Raw genomic sequence first — 14964 nt, forward strand, 5'->3', positions numbered from 1 at the left:
AGTGAGGTGGCCACATGGACTTTTGCCAAGAGACCCTGTAAAACATAGATAATTGGTTAATATAAAACCATTTGGTGAAGAGCAATTTTGGGAGCGGGGGGGTTGAAAATTGTGGTATTGATTGTTCCAAAATAATTTCTGAATTCTACCAAGATCTGCCAGGTCTCTCCAGAGGCTTTTGAGGAAGACTGGATTATTGCAAAACTACAAAGAGAATGTATTTGCAGCATTATTTAGAGCAACACAAGTTTAAAATGCATATCCATGCTGTGGTGACCTGGCTTTCTTTCTCTGACTGAAGGGATATGAACTCCTTTTTTACTAGGCCTTCAAGTAACTTTTGATAGGAAATCTCTGTTTCTCCCATTAGTGATGCTTGATTTCATATTAATATGTATGTATATGTATTAACATGTTTATATATACATTAATATGTATGTATATACACTGCCTAAATTGGTTCCACATTTCCACAATGGGTCCTACGTGCCAGAGCAGAGAACAGTTAACTCTTTTTTTTGGTGCAATAGCTATTTTATAAGAAACTGGAATATGAGGGCACTGAACATGAAAACTCCTAACAGGCTTGAGGCTGGGACACCCACTTTCAGGTCAGCTGCTCACGTGCTTTGTGTCAAGGACTTCAAATAATCCGAGTTTTCATGATTTGTATGTGTATCAGTATGTGCTTGTCACTTCCTCCATAGCTGATGACTTTCTAAGCATCTGTGAGGAGGAAAAACCTGTCAAAATACCGCTCCTAAATGACCAGAACTAATTAACAGTCACTGCTGCTTTTCTGCTTTTTTCGTTCCTCTGCATACTACGCATTTAGATAAAAGGAGAACTTCACAAAGCTTGATGACAGTAAGGTAGGAATAGGACTTGTATTAAACATACATTTGCTCTAAGGAGTTAAAAGTAGATCTGACAGTATTCTTATACGAATTAAACCGTTAACACTGCAGTTGTTAATGTTTTTCTTTATAACTTTGTAAGAACAAGCCCTAATAGGATCATAATTTGTATAATAGAACTAATGTTTGAAATTAAAACACAGTCCTTAATCTTACTGCTTTTTCATGGTAAATACTATTTAAATTTAGTCTGTGAAGTATATTTTTTTTCAGCAGGCCTAAATTATTTCAGAAATCTGAATACTAATTTTCGTGTGAAGCTTCTGAAAAGACAATTGTAAGCAAAAGTCAACTATTTGGATGTGCAATTCTGTCATGGGAAAGAGGAGTGGAAATAGCTCACGCCGGTCCAGTCCTTGCGCTTCCATTCCAGAGCTGTCGATCCTAAATGGGCTTTGTTTTGCCTTGCGAAATCACAGCCACCGTTTAGCATATTATGAAGAAGAACATTTCCTAATGTTCTGTATTGTATTGACTGATTCAATAATTTAGGTGGTGTTGATTATAAAAAAACCCAACCCAAACCAAAGCAAAAAACCCAAGGGAGCTTGGCATTAAGATATACACTGAGTTTAGTGATAAACACCGCATTGAATTTATTGTGGACAAATAACTAAGACCTGAAAATCGATTAGGAAATTATGATGAAGCATAAAAACACAAAGCAGTAGAAAACAAAGACAAAAGCAGTTTTTAAAATACTGCAAACTGCTAATTAGCACTGCTGAGAGTAAAGCTGCTCAGGGACTTCCTCTGTAGTCAGTGGACTACACCCAAACCCCGGGGTAGCTGTTCTCCGTATTTAAAGATTCAGGTCTTTTGTTTAATCTTTTCATGAAACCCAAAGTCCAGTTAAACATTGTTGGGACAGAGCTGATGAAAAGATCAGGAAGCTGGGAAGCACCTGTGTGTCCTGTAGTTTCACCATAGCCAAATAAAGATTAGCCAACAAGAAATTCTGCCCGTTTTGTCCATAAAAGGAGGTTTTAGATTGCGGAAAAATCACTGCAGATGCTTGCCATGGAGGGAGGTATCCTGCAGAGGCTCACTTAACGGAGTCCCACTTAATTCACGGAGTTCAGTGTTGCAGAGTTATAATTAGCCCTCGGTACTGTGAGAGGGGACTGAGTAAAATTTCAGTCTTATTCTTCATTCTGATGCCAGTGGCCATTTGACCCTGAGAAATTTTAGGCCTTAATTGCTTTCTCCCTTTTTGCACTAATAAAATGGGGCTCCTCTAGCCATCACAGGGAGGTCTCAAATGAAAAGCCACGTTTCACTTAATTAGTAAAATTTATTCTGTGGCTGCATCTAGTAACATTAATCACTTACTGAGCATTAAAGTAAAAACTGCAAAACTCCTTTCATGTGAAAGGAATGCATTGGGGGTGACCTGTGCACCTGAAGTGCTGCTTAAAAGCTTTAAAAAGCAATATAAAATTTGTAAAAGGTGGTGTGAATAATGTTGCTTTAGCAACAAGTTACTGATAAACATTCCTGTTCAATAAAGCTGGACCCAGGGGTTAAAGTTCTTTTGTGACTACTACTTAGAGGACTGGTAATTGTCTGGTTAATGGTATATTTTGCTCATTCAAGCGAGAGGTGGTTTGTTGAATACCAAATAGTGGGACCGAAGCCAAACAGAATTTGCCCTGATAAGCTTGAAAACTCCCTGCAAGCTGCAGAATGTGCTTCAGATTCACTAAATAGAAGTCTTTTTCATGTTTAAATATAAAGACAGGAGGCAAGGTTGTAATTAAACCCATCAGTTTTGCGGGGTGGGGGGTAGACGCATTTGAGAAAACTCGGCTCTGCGTATTTCTGCGTTACGGCATACTCGTTTTTTTGCGAGGCACCAGTCTTGTCAGCATAGCACCTTCTCAGTGTCAATTAGTATTTGTGGGAGCCAAAAAAGATGTACTGGACTCGCTGCGTCTTGCTATTCAGTCTCGGTAAGTAGATGTTTCTACACAAAGAATATCCTCTTGCTAACTGTGGTCCATCCAACTGATGGAAAGCAGCAGTAGGTTTCATAAATTCTTGTAGGGTAAAGTTTCACGTGCCAATCAGCTGATTGAGCAGGCTGTTGTCAGTAAATGGGGGACATCTCGTGCTCCCCGTTTTCTGCTCTTCCCTGCTCTGCTCCCAACCTCCGTGGTGTTGCTGCCCCGTCTTTTCTTAACGCTTGTTCTGGCTCTGCTCGTGATTCTCTGCAGAGCTGGCTTAAATCTGGTTTTGCTTTTTCTGGTAACTTTCTGCTGGTTTAGTGCATCCAGTTGACTTGTGTGGAGGTTGACTGGTGGTAAAGGCTGGCAGGTAGAAGAGGAGGAGTGGAAATGACACAAAAGTAGGCAGATCCCTTCCACAGGTAGCAAGCTGCTGCGTCCCCTCGCCTTATCTAATGAAATCACACTCTGGGTACTGAAAACGGGAGCAGGGTTGCGAGAGGACCTGGAACTGCTGGTCTCAAGTGCTGACTTCAAAAATAGTAACTTTTGCTTCTGTTTCTTGACCTCTCATTCCCCTTTATCAACCCCTTTTCCTCCTACTGATGCTTCATTGAAAACAATATTTTCCCAGTCATTAATAGCTAAAATGTGAAATGAATGAAGCGGGATTCACTCTTAGTCAAGGAATCAAGAGATGTTTCAGCAATGAATTAGTGATTGCTCTGGGAAAGAAACTCAGATTCTTCAGGGCATAGTGAAATGCTGATGGAAATAATAAAAAGGAAGAGACCAAGTGGCCGGAAGAATGAGAAATGGAGAAGGTCATGTCTCTGCATTTCTAGCAAGGGCAGCGCTGGAAGAAACAAGTGAGAAATGTGTTCACTCCTAAGTACAGGGAAGGATGATGCAAACCAGCCCAAGAGCTGATCTGGTTGAGAAATGATGGAGAAATAAGTATGTGGTTATGAGTCAGTAACTGATGATTTTCTGTTATGGATGGAACAGCTCCAGTATTGGCAAAACCATAGTTTAAAAATTACGCAATATGAAAAACTGTAAATCTCAAGTCACTCTTGTCTTGTTGCTTTGACTTTTTAGTTGATGCACTTCAGAAGAAAGGTGATCTCTTTTTTAGAAATAAGGCTAAATGAGGAAAGTCTTAATGCTAGTTTTAATTCTAGTAAATCTAGTCTAGTTTTACTAGGCCTTTTCTTATTGCCTTAGCCAGGTGATGCAGCTTGCTTTACATGCATGCTGTGCTCCTGTTTGTTATAGTAGCTACAGATTTGTCATCCGAGCCATCATATTAAAATATTAGTAACATGCATTTGTAGGATCAAATAGACCTTGGACAATCGGACGATGCATTATGTACAAAGCGTTGAGCTGATTGATTTTACTGCTGTCTTTTGGGGGATCATTTGGAGGAAAATGCTGAATGTTTGGTTTTGCGCACTTCATTCTCAGTCTTATGGACACTGCTTTCCCCTGGAGAAGGCAGATATTTGCTAATCCAATGTTCTTCTGTTGCTTCGGGAGTTCTGATGCTGCACTGTTGGAAGGCAACATTGTGCTCAAGGATGAGTCTCCTGTTTAAAGAAAATAAAAAAACAGAAGCCAGCAACCCTGTGTTTTCAAAATTAATTATAAATACGATGCCAAAATATTTTCCCATGCAGTCTTGCTGTCTCAGCATAATTCTTCTCTGTACATGACACGCAAGCCACAAAAGCCTGAGATTCTGTTTCTGCCAGACTGCTGTTTATTACTAACGTCAGCGGCAGTACTAATGTTGCTTCAGCGAGAACCTTCTCCGTTCCGCTTACATCCTCTCTGCATCGCCTCCTACCTCAAGCTCTTAGTAGGTTCAGACTTATTCCAGCTGCCTTGCCTAAAGTACTGATAATTGACCTAAAATCAAAGTGGGTTTTGGTTTTGGGTGCGAGGGCAGAGACTTAATGTGTCCAGAGGGACTGTAACTCTTGCCAGAGGTAGGTCTGGAACATGACACTGCAGAGATCGAAGTAGTCCCCAGTGCACTTAGATGAGTTATGACCGTGGTTTGTATATTATAGTATGTAAAATACTGGGTGGATGTTGTAGCAGAAATGGATTGACAGGACAGGAAATTTCAGTCACTGACGGGTTTGTGTTTTGTTTGTTTGGTTGGTTTTTTTAAATGTGAGCTTTTATGTATTTTCTTGTATGGTTTGTTCTTCTTTCCAGGAATGGCTATTTAATAGGAAGTAGTAAGAGACTCTAGAATACAGTTATGTCTCAGCACTGCAGTTAGCCTATATCTAACGGACTGCTATTGAAACAGAAAAAGTGTTTGGTGTATTTAATAGTTAAAACTTGTCAGTTAGAGTTAAAATCTATTGGCCAAAATATGACTGTTCTGAAGTATTTCAAAGCGTTAATCTTTTATCTAGGATCATATTTTGGGCGTTGCTTTTAGGGAAGAAGGAACAAAATCCATCCAGCGTAGTTGTCTATTCTCAGTATAATGTATTGTTACTGTCATTTTTCTAGGGGTCACCTCTGTTCGATCTTATCAAGCAGTCAAAAGAACGAGAAGGCCAAACCGATCAGCCTGAGCCCACTTCCACTCTCAACGTGCCTCTCCAACACAACCACACTGCAGCAGACCTGTAAGTGACGTGCGTGCTTGAGGTCTAGTAAAATGTGAAGTTAATATCGCCCTTAATATTTAAATCCACGTGTATTCTGTTTTCCTACTTGTTAGGCTTGATACTTAGGTTATGATGAACTGTTGGATTTGCTGCTTCTTATTATACATGTAAATTTAGCTAAACCAAATTCTGAAATATTTTTTTCCAAGCCCTATCAAACTTGTAATTCCAAACTGTTATCTTACTTGCCTAGGAATAAATAAGTCCCTTTATCAGGTATTTGACCAATAACTGGAATTTTTTAATTCCTGATACAGGAATAACAGGTTACAGTAGCAATTAATTTCTTTAATTTCTTCTAATGGGGGAAGAGGGAAGAGTTCCTGCAAGTATTATTCATATAAAACTGTTCCTTTATCCCATGATGTTAAGTGCTTAATATACGTTGAATCTCCAGCTATCTTTCTCCTGTGAGATCTCCTAAGAAGAAAGCATCTGGACCTTCTCCAAGTGCTACTTCCACTCCAGATGCTCAGCCAGGTGTGACCCCCCAAACACAGAAACCACAGAAATCTACCTCCCTCTCTCTGTTCTACAAAAAAGGTTTGTTGCTTCTGTACGTGCTGCAATTGCAAAGTTACCTCTTGTTATTTATCCTTTTTGGGTTTTGGAGCTCAACATTTCTTAAAAGATGATAATAGAACCTGTAGTAAACACCGTGGAAACCCTCAGCTGCCTCTGGAAGAAACAGTAAAACGGTGCCAGCAGGTTAATGCATGCACTCTACACACTGCAAGTTCGAACTGAAAACTTATCTACCGATGATAAGAATGGCCATATGGGCTCAGATGGAGGGTTCTTCTATCATAGCATCCTTTTTCTAGCAGTGACCATAAATAGATGTCATGGGAAGCTTAAGAACTGGGCAAGCATATATGGTGCTTCCCCTGAATGCTCTCCCAAGCTTTGACTTTCTCCAGCTCGGGGGTTTTCCTGAGCCTTTTGCGACGTGTGTGCTTAGTAACTCTCGGTAGATTCATGTTCCAAATGCTTGTTCAGACTTCTTGAATCGACGTAGGCATATATGCGCAGCGTTGTTTGGTGCGGACTTTCGTGTGTCCAATGCCTGTTGTGTGAAGAATCTTTTCCATTTCTTTTGAACTTGGCTTCTACTACCTTCGTTTGATGGCTTGTAGTTTTTGTAGTGGGAGATGGTGAACGTTTAATTGCTGTCCATCCTCCATCGCGTTCCTTTTATTTTGTATACCCCTATTATTACAATTTCAGTTTATTTTTCTTCTCTGTTTCTGAAGTGTATCTACTGGCCTATCTTCGACTACATACCCTGTTTTTTCGGCTTCTCTCTGAACATCCTGACCTGGAACCCCTGATCTGGACCCTCTTCCAGCACACGCTGCAAAATGAGTATGAGCTTATGAGAGACAGGCACTTGGACCAGGTAACGTTAACAAAAAAGTTCTTAAAAGTTTAAAAAGGCTCTTCAGAACAAAAGTTCCTTATACATTCTTTAGCCATTAGAAATTGTAATTTGAGTTCTTATTTCTCTATTGATCATTCAAAGGAGAAATTAATTTAGAGTGAAGTTGATCATCTCAGGTTTTTTTAAGTACTGGCAGTTACTTACTATGGGATCTTCAAATACCATTTACAGCTATATTCAAAGCAATGAGGACACACTGAATTTTCTAATAATTTGCATAAGAAAATACTGATTTTCTTTGGGAAGACAACATGTGTGGCTGATAAATGTTTTGTTATTCTACCCTAAAACTGCAGCATGTGAAATGAGTTTGAGAAGATATTATCAGCTCTAATTAGTTTAGTGTCATACTGAAATGGGGAGAACAGTAGTTGACTTATATTCTGGAAGTTCTTACGAAGTTGAGTTGCATGCTAGTTTACAGAGCACAATCAGTAATAGAAAGCTCATCAGTTGATTTCTTAACTTGAAATGAAGAAGCTGAATTCATTTTCTGCATTTCCAGTTGTCTTGTCTTGTTTCTTTAATAGATCATGATGTGTTCCATGTATGGCATATGCAAAGTAAAGAATGTAGATCTCAGATTTAAAATAATAGTTTCAGCATACAAGGAGCTTCCCAACACAAATCAAGAGGTATGGAAATTCTTTAATGTTATCCCTCCATAAAAATGTTATAAACTAATTATTTCTCTCTTGTCTAAAACAAAAACCCCCACCAAACTACACTTGAATGTGCAAAAGTTTTCTGCTTCACTGCAACTGCATTTTGTGGAGGCGAAAACTGTCTCTAATACTAAAAGTCTCTTTAAACATCTCACAGATAGCTTGGTAACTCTCCTCAGAAAGCAAACTTCATTCCACATTTTTGCTTAAAGAAGCTAAATAATGGTTTATGATTCTATTTGGAGACTAGATGAAAGATTCGGATCTAGAGCTAACAGCATTTTCAAAAGCAACCCAAGTTCCTTCAACAGTTACCTGACTTCCATGGAGCATTAAGGGAAAAGAAGCAGATAACTGTCTATAGAAGCTTTCAGTAGAAACATGGCTAGATATCAAATAGAGATGTATGGTTAGATATCAAACAGGTGTGTATGTATTAAAGTTGCAGGCTTAATTCTAACATTAAGTAGTTCCTTTCTTTCTAAGGGCCTTACTGTACTTAAATTTTTGCACCAAACAGTAATTAATAGGAAAAAAACCTCACCAAACAGCTAATTGAACGGTAGGCATCCTTTTAGTAGCAGAATTTCTCATTGTGTATTTGTGCATCTTGGCTAAACTCCAGACTTTTGTCTCCAAGCCTAAAGAACTATTTTATCCACATTGGGTCAGTAATGGTTTTTGTAGCCTTGCAAGGCATGCACAGTAGCAAAGCTTTTTTTTTTTTTTTTTTTTTTTTTTTTTTTTTTTGAGAATTGCATGTGTGAAAGCAAATGGAGCTTGAATTTGGAAAATGTTGTTGTAGTACTGATGAACTGCTTTTGCACTAGGGAGCTGTGCCAGTTAATTAAGTAGGTACCACTATTGATGCTCATACATGTTTGAGGAAAAAAAAAACCCCAACAATTCAGAACAGTTCTAAATAGTAGTTACAATGGCTTGTATAGAATACCCATGCCATCTTAACTCTTATCTAACACAGATTTTTTTGAATGGCTTTGAGTTTGTCAAATGTAAAATTCTCATCCTTTTTTGTTTGTTTGTTTTTAAACTGTCTATGATTTTCTTGCCCTATGTAGACTTTCAAACGTGTTCTTATCAGGGAAGAAAAATATGACTCCATTATAGTCTTCTACAACTTAGTGTTTATGCAGAAGCTGAAAACAAACATTCTGCAGTATGCCTCCAACAGGGTAAGCTGTTAGTTGTGTTCAGTGTTAATTATTTAGTAGAATAGGAATATATAGACAACAGAACTTATGATGATTTTATTATTTTTATAGCCTCCCACTCTGTCACCTATCCCACACATTCCTCGCAGCCCTTACCAGTTTTCCAACTCTCCTCGGCGTGTCCCGGCTGGCAATAACATCTACATCTCGCCCTTGAAGAGCCCATACAAATTCTCCGACGGGTTTCAGTCACCCACAAAGATGACTCCAAGGTCTAGGTAGGTTGTTGGCAAGCAATTCTTCGACTAAATTAAAGGTATTTGGGGGATTTTAGTGGAAGCAAATTAGAAAACTGCATAGTCTAGTTTGTCAATAGTCTGCGGTAATTATCTTTTCTAGTTAAAAGTTTGTGTCCTGTATTTGGAATCTTTATTCATCTTTGAGCGCTTTTCTGTTTCAGTTGAGTCAGTGTGCTCAAGGAGTTTGGGGTGCTTTTTTTTTTTTTCTTTTTTTAGAATAGTCACATCTAAGAGGGGTTTTCTGACCTAGTTGCTTAAATGTTGTTGGCTTTGACTGTGGTTCACCCTCCTGAAAAACAGAGATGAGCTTTGCACACTTGTTTAAGAGAAAATACTTTTTTGGAACAAAACGGTTGAGAGTATTTAGTTGACTGAGCAGAACCTTTCAAACTGTCGGTCACTAGTTCATGGCAGACGAGGATGACAGCAAACGTGCAAGTCTCCAGTGGGTTTTTCAAACTAGGATCAAGTGAGTCCCATTGCACCTGGCCCACTGTGTACAAAAGTTAAAATATTACTGTATATTTTAGGTTGAAGTCCTGCATGGTTTTGATTAGCAAACACCTAAAGGTACTGATGAAGGGATGATTATCTGGGTACCCAGCACTGAAGCATCCTCCTGCGGATAAGGGCCGGCCTGTGGGGGCCTCCGATTCTTTCAAGCCACAGTTTCTTTTCGATCTGTATGGTACAGTTGATTTGGCGATTCAGCATTCACTGGCCCGAATAGAAACGTGAACGGTCTCAACACAGTAAAGCGTAGTCAGGGTTTGCACTGTTAATGCAGAGAGAGAGGAAGAGACTTCGTTAATGCCTTGTGCTAAGCTGTGCGAATTAGTGGATGCTTCTGTCATTGTAACTTAATCTTAAACACTTCTTTTCTTCATTTGGCAGAATTTTGGTGTCAATTGGTGAATCGTTTGGGGTGAGTTTTAACATTTTTAATGTCTGGTGTTGAATGCATGTAACTTTTGGAGGAATGGGATAGACTGCTGACACCTGTAGAACTGGCCAGGGAGTGTCTCTAATTCAGCATAGTATTTTATGGAATTTGTAAGCACAAAGATTACAGGGGTGTCCCGTTAACTCCTTTCAAATATCCAGACTTCACTTTTAAAACGTTTTGCATTTTCTTGCTTTGACAGAAAGTAGAGCTCTTAAACTGCAAAGTTTTAGAACTCCTAATTGTTGTAGTGGATAATCGGGAAAGTTTGAGTAGTTTCAGGATTTGTTGACAGTTCTTTCCCTACTTTCTTGTCATTTCAGACTTCTGAAAAGTTTCAAAAAATAAACCAGATGGTGTGCAACAGTGACTGCCAGCTAAAACGCAGCGCAGAAGTAAGCGCTGCTCCTAAGCCACTGAAGAGGCTGCGCTTTGATATAGAGGGGCAAGACGAAGCAGATGGAAGGTGAGGGATTGTTTGTGGCTTTTTGGTAATCTTACGTATATTTGGTTCTTGGGGCCTTCCATCCTAACTTCTTCCTGACATCCTAACTTCTGTTAATTTGTGAACTTTAGTAAATATATTAAATGAGAGATGGTAGCATACTACTTCTCAGTTAGACACTTTGATGTCCAAAGCAAGGATTTATTCAGTGCCTATACATCCCAGCATCCCAGTGTTACCGCTGAGTGCTAAACCATGCTGTTGTCTTTAGTCAGCATTTTAAAAAACAAAACCCAGGTTTTTAGGCGTATGAGAAATCAAGCAACTCTTGAGTTTAGTGTGGACAAAAGAAGAGTTAGCATCTTTGTAAGAGAAGGTGATAGCACTGAAGTGAATGAACCTTGATTTAAAGTTAGGTTATGAGGATAAAAAGTTGTTTTTTTTTTTTAACTTGCACTTAACCATATGTTTTCTGTCTGCAGCAAACACCTACCCCAGGAGTCGAAGTTCCAACAAAAGCTTGCAGAAATGAGTGAGTATTATTTTTTCCATTAACTGCCCAGCAGTGAGTGCCTTGGATAAAACAGTTTGTGCCCACTCAGATAAAAACATTGCTCAACACTGATGTAATTTTGGTAACTTGTTCAGTTTTTTGTACTTGCTCAGTTTTTTGTACTTGCTCCATTTAATCTTGAAAGTGCAGATTATAAAATGGAAATCCTCAAAAGCCTTTTTGAGGATGTTAAATGGCACAGCAGCATAGGAGATGCTATATTACATGTGAATAAGAAAATGAGCATGACACATTTTTCCTAAACACTAGAATTCTTGAAACGGAATTAAATGCTTGCCAAGGCTTTCCCATTTGTTGTAATGACAAACCCTTAGCTGAGAGCTTGTGGGTAGAGATCAGTAGTAATTGCAGCAGCGTTTCGTTGACTAGAACACCTTTTTAGGTGATTGCAGTATAGTAAAGGAAAATTATGTACACAGGAAAATTGTATGTAATTTTGTATGTTGCTTTGCTGTCTTTTATACTAAAATGCCCGAGACTGGTGGGTCAGCATTTCTTTCAGACTTAATGGCATCGCTTTTCTGTTTTTCAAATGAAACTCAAATCTAGCTCGGGAAAAGTGAAACGGCCACATCCCCACATCCGAGCTGTATTTTCCACTCCCGAGAAGGAGCACGCTTGGCCTGACCGGGCGTTCTCACTCTCCGGTGGAGTCTGAGCTCCGCAGCTGAGCAGATTTGCCCGTTAAAAATTCTTACCTAGCAAGTGTTTGCTCATCAGGATAGGTACGAGTACGGATCCAGGCACCTCTCGTCTATCATTTTAGGGTAGGGGAAAGGTTTGAGTGTTTCCTTGTGGCAGAGGTTAAGAGGAGACGTTCTGTCTCGCGTCCAGTTGTGTCAGCGTGTGTCACGGCGGGGAAAAGGCGTTTTCTGGGCAGGCTGGCTGCGGGACGTGCGGACGGCTCGGCCCGTAGCATCTGCCTGGCAAGAAGACGAGACCCCTACGTGATACAGTCCATCTGCCCGCCGTCAAGATGAAAACAGACGAAGTGAGGGTACAGAAGCAAGGAGAACTTCAGTGAATGGAATGTAAGATGTGTGAGATTGAGCAGGAATTGCTGAAGCAACTCAGAATTACTTTTAAAATGTGGGATTTGTTTTATTTAGTGTAATTCAATTCCTTGTGTCGTTACCAGTTTTTACAAGAATGAATCACGTCTGAAGCAAGTATTTAATTTCTTTTTTTGTTTGGTTGGTTTTTTTTAGCATCTACTCGAACAAGAATGCAAAAGCAGAAGCTGAATGATGGAAATGATACCTCAGCCAGTGAAGAAAAGTGAGATTCTTCTCAGGACCAGGGGCTGCACTGCAGGCCCTCTTAGATTGTTTTTGTTCATTAATTGAGTTGCTTTTTTAGTTGCTTTTTATTCAGAACTGCTAGTTGAAAACATTTGGACTTTTTAAATTTTTAATGTTTTTCATGATACTTTGCCTTATGATGTAGCATATATACAATGTAAGCCACTGAATTTAATTTATATATTTTTTTGAGGATTTTAAAAACAGACTTGGAAGGTGTCTTGGTTTCCTATTGCAATGTTACTGATTTAAGCCAATTCAGTCTACTTGGACTGATTTTTTTCTGTCTAAAGACAAAACGTTAGCTAGAATGATTTGAAATGCACTAATTTTGTTTCTTAGATTTCATTTTTAGATTTTCTTTACTTGCAAATTTTGAAAATAAGGGGCCAGATACTGCAAAGATTTGTCTCTGTATATAATTAGCGCATCAGATTCCCATTAACTTAAACTGCAGAGCAGTCGTAGACCTTGCAGAGTCAGTACATGAGAAGTACAACCCGAATTCAAAGGGAACTCGTTATGTAGCCGTACTACTGAAACCAATACTTAGCGTTGTATAGTTCTCCTTCCCCAGCTCTCGCCCCCCTGCAGTTTCAGAGGGCACTTACGCTGTCCATCAGTTTGAATTTCATGGAACGTGAATCCCACAGAGAATCCTCCCAGAAGCCGAAGCTTCTTCCCATATGCAGAGTACTTGATGTGCACTTTCTTATCTTGGAAAAACCTCAATTATTTAAAAGAAAAAAGAACCCCAAACCTAAATCCCACCTGGTACACATAAGATTTTGAAATTCTAATGACGTAGAATTTTCTTGATTTCTTCAAATTTTCCCCTAACTGTAGCCAAGCCAAACAGCTTAAGAAACAGGCCCCAAACCTGTTTCCTATGGCTGAAAGCCGAGTCTCTCCGGTTGGGTTCCAGGTACGAGTGGCCTGGTCTCTAAAAGCACAGGGCGTCTCCCATTGGCCTTACGCAGCGTCTGCACAAAAGCTGAACTTGACCAGCCCACGCTGGGAAAATCAGTCTGCCTTATTTTGCTGAAAAGGCAGAGTTTAATAGGCAACTTGCAAACTGTCACAACTAGCAAAAAAAAAAAAAAAAAACCGAACTTTTTTCAGCTTCTGTCTTTGTAAGTTACTGATTCAGATACTAGATTTTTATCTTGCAATGATAAAGGGTTTGCAAAATAGCCACTTAAGGAAAGCACATGTTTTACTTCCAGTGGATTAAAACGTAAGTAAATTAAAGCAGGACTTCATTTAAGTGACCCATTTTTATGAAATTTAGCTTTTGCAGCTACTTGAATTAAAACAGCTACAGTAGAAAAGCATGCTGTCCTTACACAAACATTAGAAAACCACATCTTCTCTGGATAGCTTATTTAGAAATCGTTTAGCTGATCCTAGAATACTTACAGTAGTACATTTTAATGATCAGTCCTTGTGTCGAACGGAAGCTAATCCTACAGCTACTGAAAATTCTACGAACAGCACACTGATTTGTCAAGGAATTTTAAAATAAAATGCAGTTATTTTTTTAGTCACAATATGGCTTCAGCTTTCCTCCTGAAAAAGGTACAGAAGTGCTGGAGTACCTTATGTTTATTTTCTCACTGTTTGCAGAGTTTTACAGACAGAATATATGTTAACATTGGGGTGCACTGACTGTAAGCTCTGTTACAGCTGTTGAAGTTCTTCCATGATCCTTTGGCTGGAGGGGTGACAGTACAGAGCCCAGTGCCTAAGCGGATTTATTATTTCCTTACTGTGACAGTGTATTTTTTTTTTTTTTTGTTCAAAGACTGAAGGCTTTACATCAAATGTATGATAGTATTTTATACAACTAATCAGTTTCTTTCCTTTCAAGGTAAATAAAATAGCTTTTAAAAGATTCCCGGTTAGTAATTTCCTTTTATTAGATGAGAAGGTGACTTCATAGGGTAACGACGTCCTGCTGTATCACGCTTCCACCGTGATTCTGCAGCCGGTACAAGCAGAGGTCGCTCCATCTCCAGCGGTTCCCTCTTTGTGCAGAGGTCCCAAGATTCGTGCTGTCGGGCTTGGAGTTACCTTCAGGAGTTTTGGGAAACGTTGTTCTCGCCAGAACTTCTGTTCCAGGGTCACCGTTGGGGACCAGGCTTCCAGAGGCGCGCGAGGCAGTCCTTCAGAGGTTTGGGTGTCTGCATTTAGAAGCGTTCCCATCATCAGTTCTTTCGCGTTCGGAGCTGCTGAAAACAGCCCGGGATGTCCAAACTCCAGGAAAAGCCGCCGTGGCTTCCGGGGCCGGGTGTGTGTCTGGTGGCAGGTCAGCCTCGCAGGCCGCCCGTCGCTGCGTCGCTGGAGTCCGTCGGTGCCCGCGAGTCGCGACTCTCCTGATCTTGCAGGGCTATTTATAGCATCGGCATTCGTGACAAGGCTTGGGGCACAAAGTGCACTGGCTGACTTACTTGCCAGTCCTTGCACCCTCTGAAAACACATTTTCAGAGTCCTATTTTTAAGTAGATACGTATGCAAATCAACGCGTATTGAAACTGAATGGCTTTTTATCAGATTTGGAAATTT

The 14964-nt window shown here is 39.7% G+C and overlaps 1 protein-coding gene across 3 annotated transcripts in view; it reads left to right on the forward strand.

Annotated features, from left to right (window-relative positions):
* Positions 1 to 14293, forward strand: part of RB1 (RB transcriptional corepressor 1) — an 80584-nt gene extending 66291 nt beyond the window's left edge. For 2 of the 3 annotated variants that reach the window (XM_030036336.2, XM_041128646.1), the window contains 10 exons: positions 5399 to 5517; positions 5957 to 6102; positions 6813 to 6958; positions 7531 to 7635; positions 8745 to 8858; positions 8949 to 9115; positions 10031 to 10061; positions 10403 to 10545; positions 11007 to 11056; positions 12307 to 14293. In XM_030036336.2, the coding sequence (XP_029892196.1) occupies positions 5399 to 5517; positions 5957 to 6102; positions 6813 to 6958; positions 7531 to 7635; positions 8745 to 8858; positions 8949 to 9115; positions 10031 to 10061; positions 10403 to 10545; positions 11007 to 11056; positions 12307 to 12380 (1095 nt within the window). In that variant the 3' untranslated portion in view covers positions 12381 to 14293. The remainder of the gene's footprint in view (positions 1 to 5398; positions 5518 to 5956; positions 6103 to 6812; positions 6959 to 7530; positions 7636 to 8744; positions 8859 to 8948; positions 9116 to 10030; positions 10062 to 10402; positions 10546 to 11006; positions 11057 to 12306) is intronic. The other variant, XM_041128645.1, reaches the window with a different exon arrangement.
* The last annotated feature ends 671 nt before the right edge of the window (positions 14294 to 14964 follow it).

The sequence above is a fragment of the Aquila chrysaetos genome, chromosome 14, assembly GCF_900496995.4.
Source record: "Aquila chrysaetos chrysaetos chromosome 14, bAquChr1.4, whole genome shotgun sequence".
NCBI lineage: Eukaryota > Metazoa > Chordata > Aves > Accipitriformes > Accipitridae > Aquila > Aquila chrysaetos.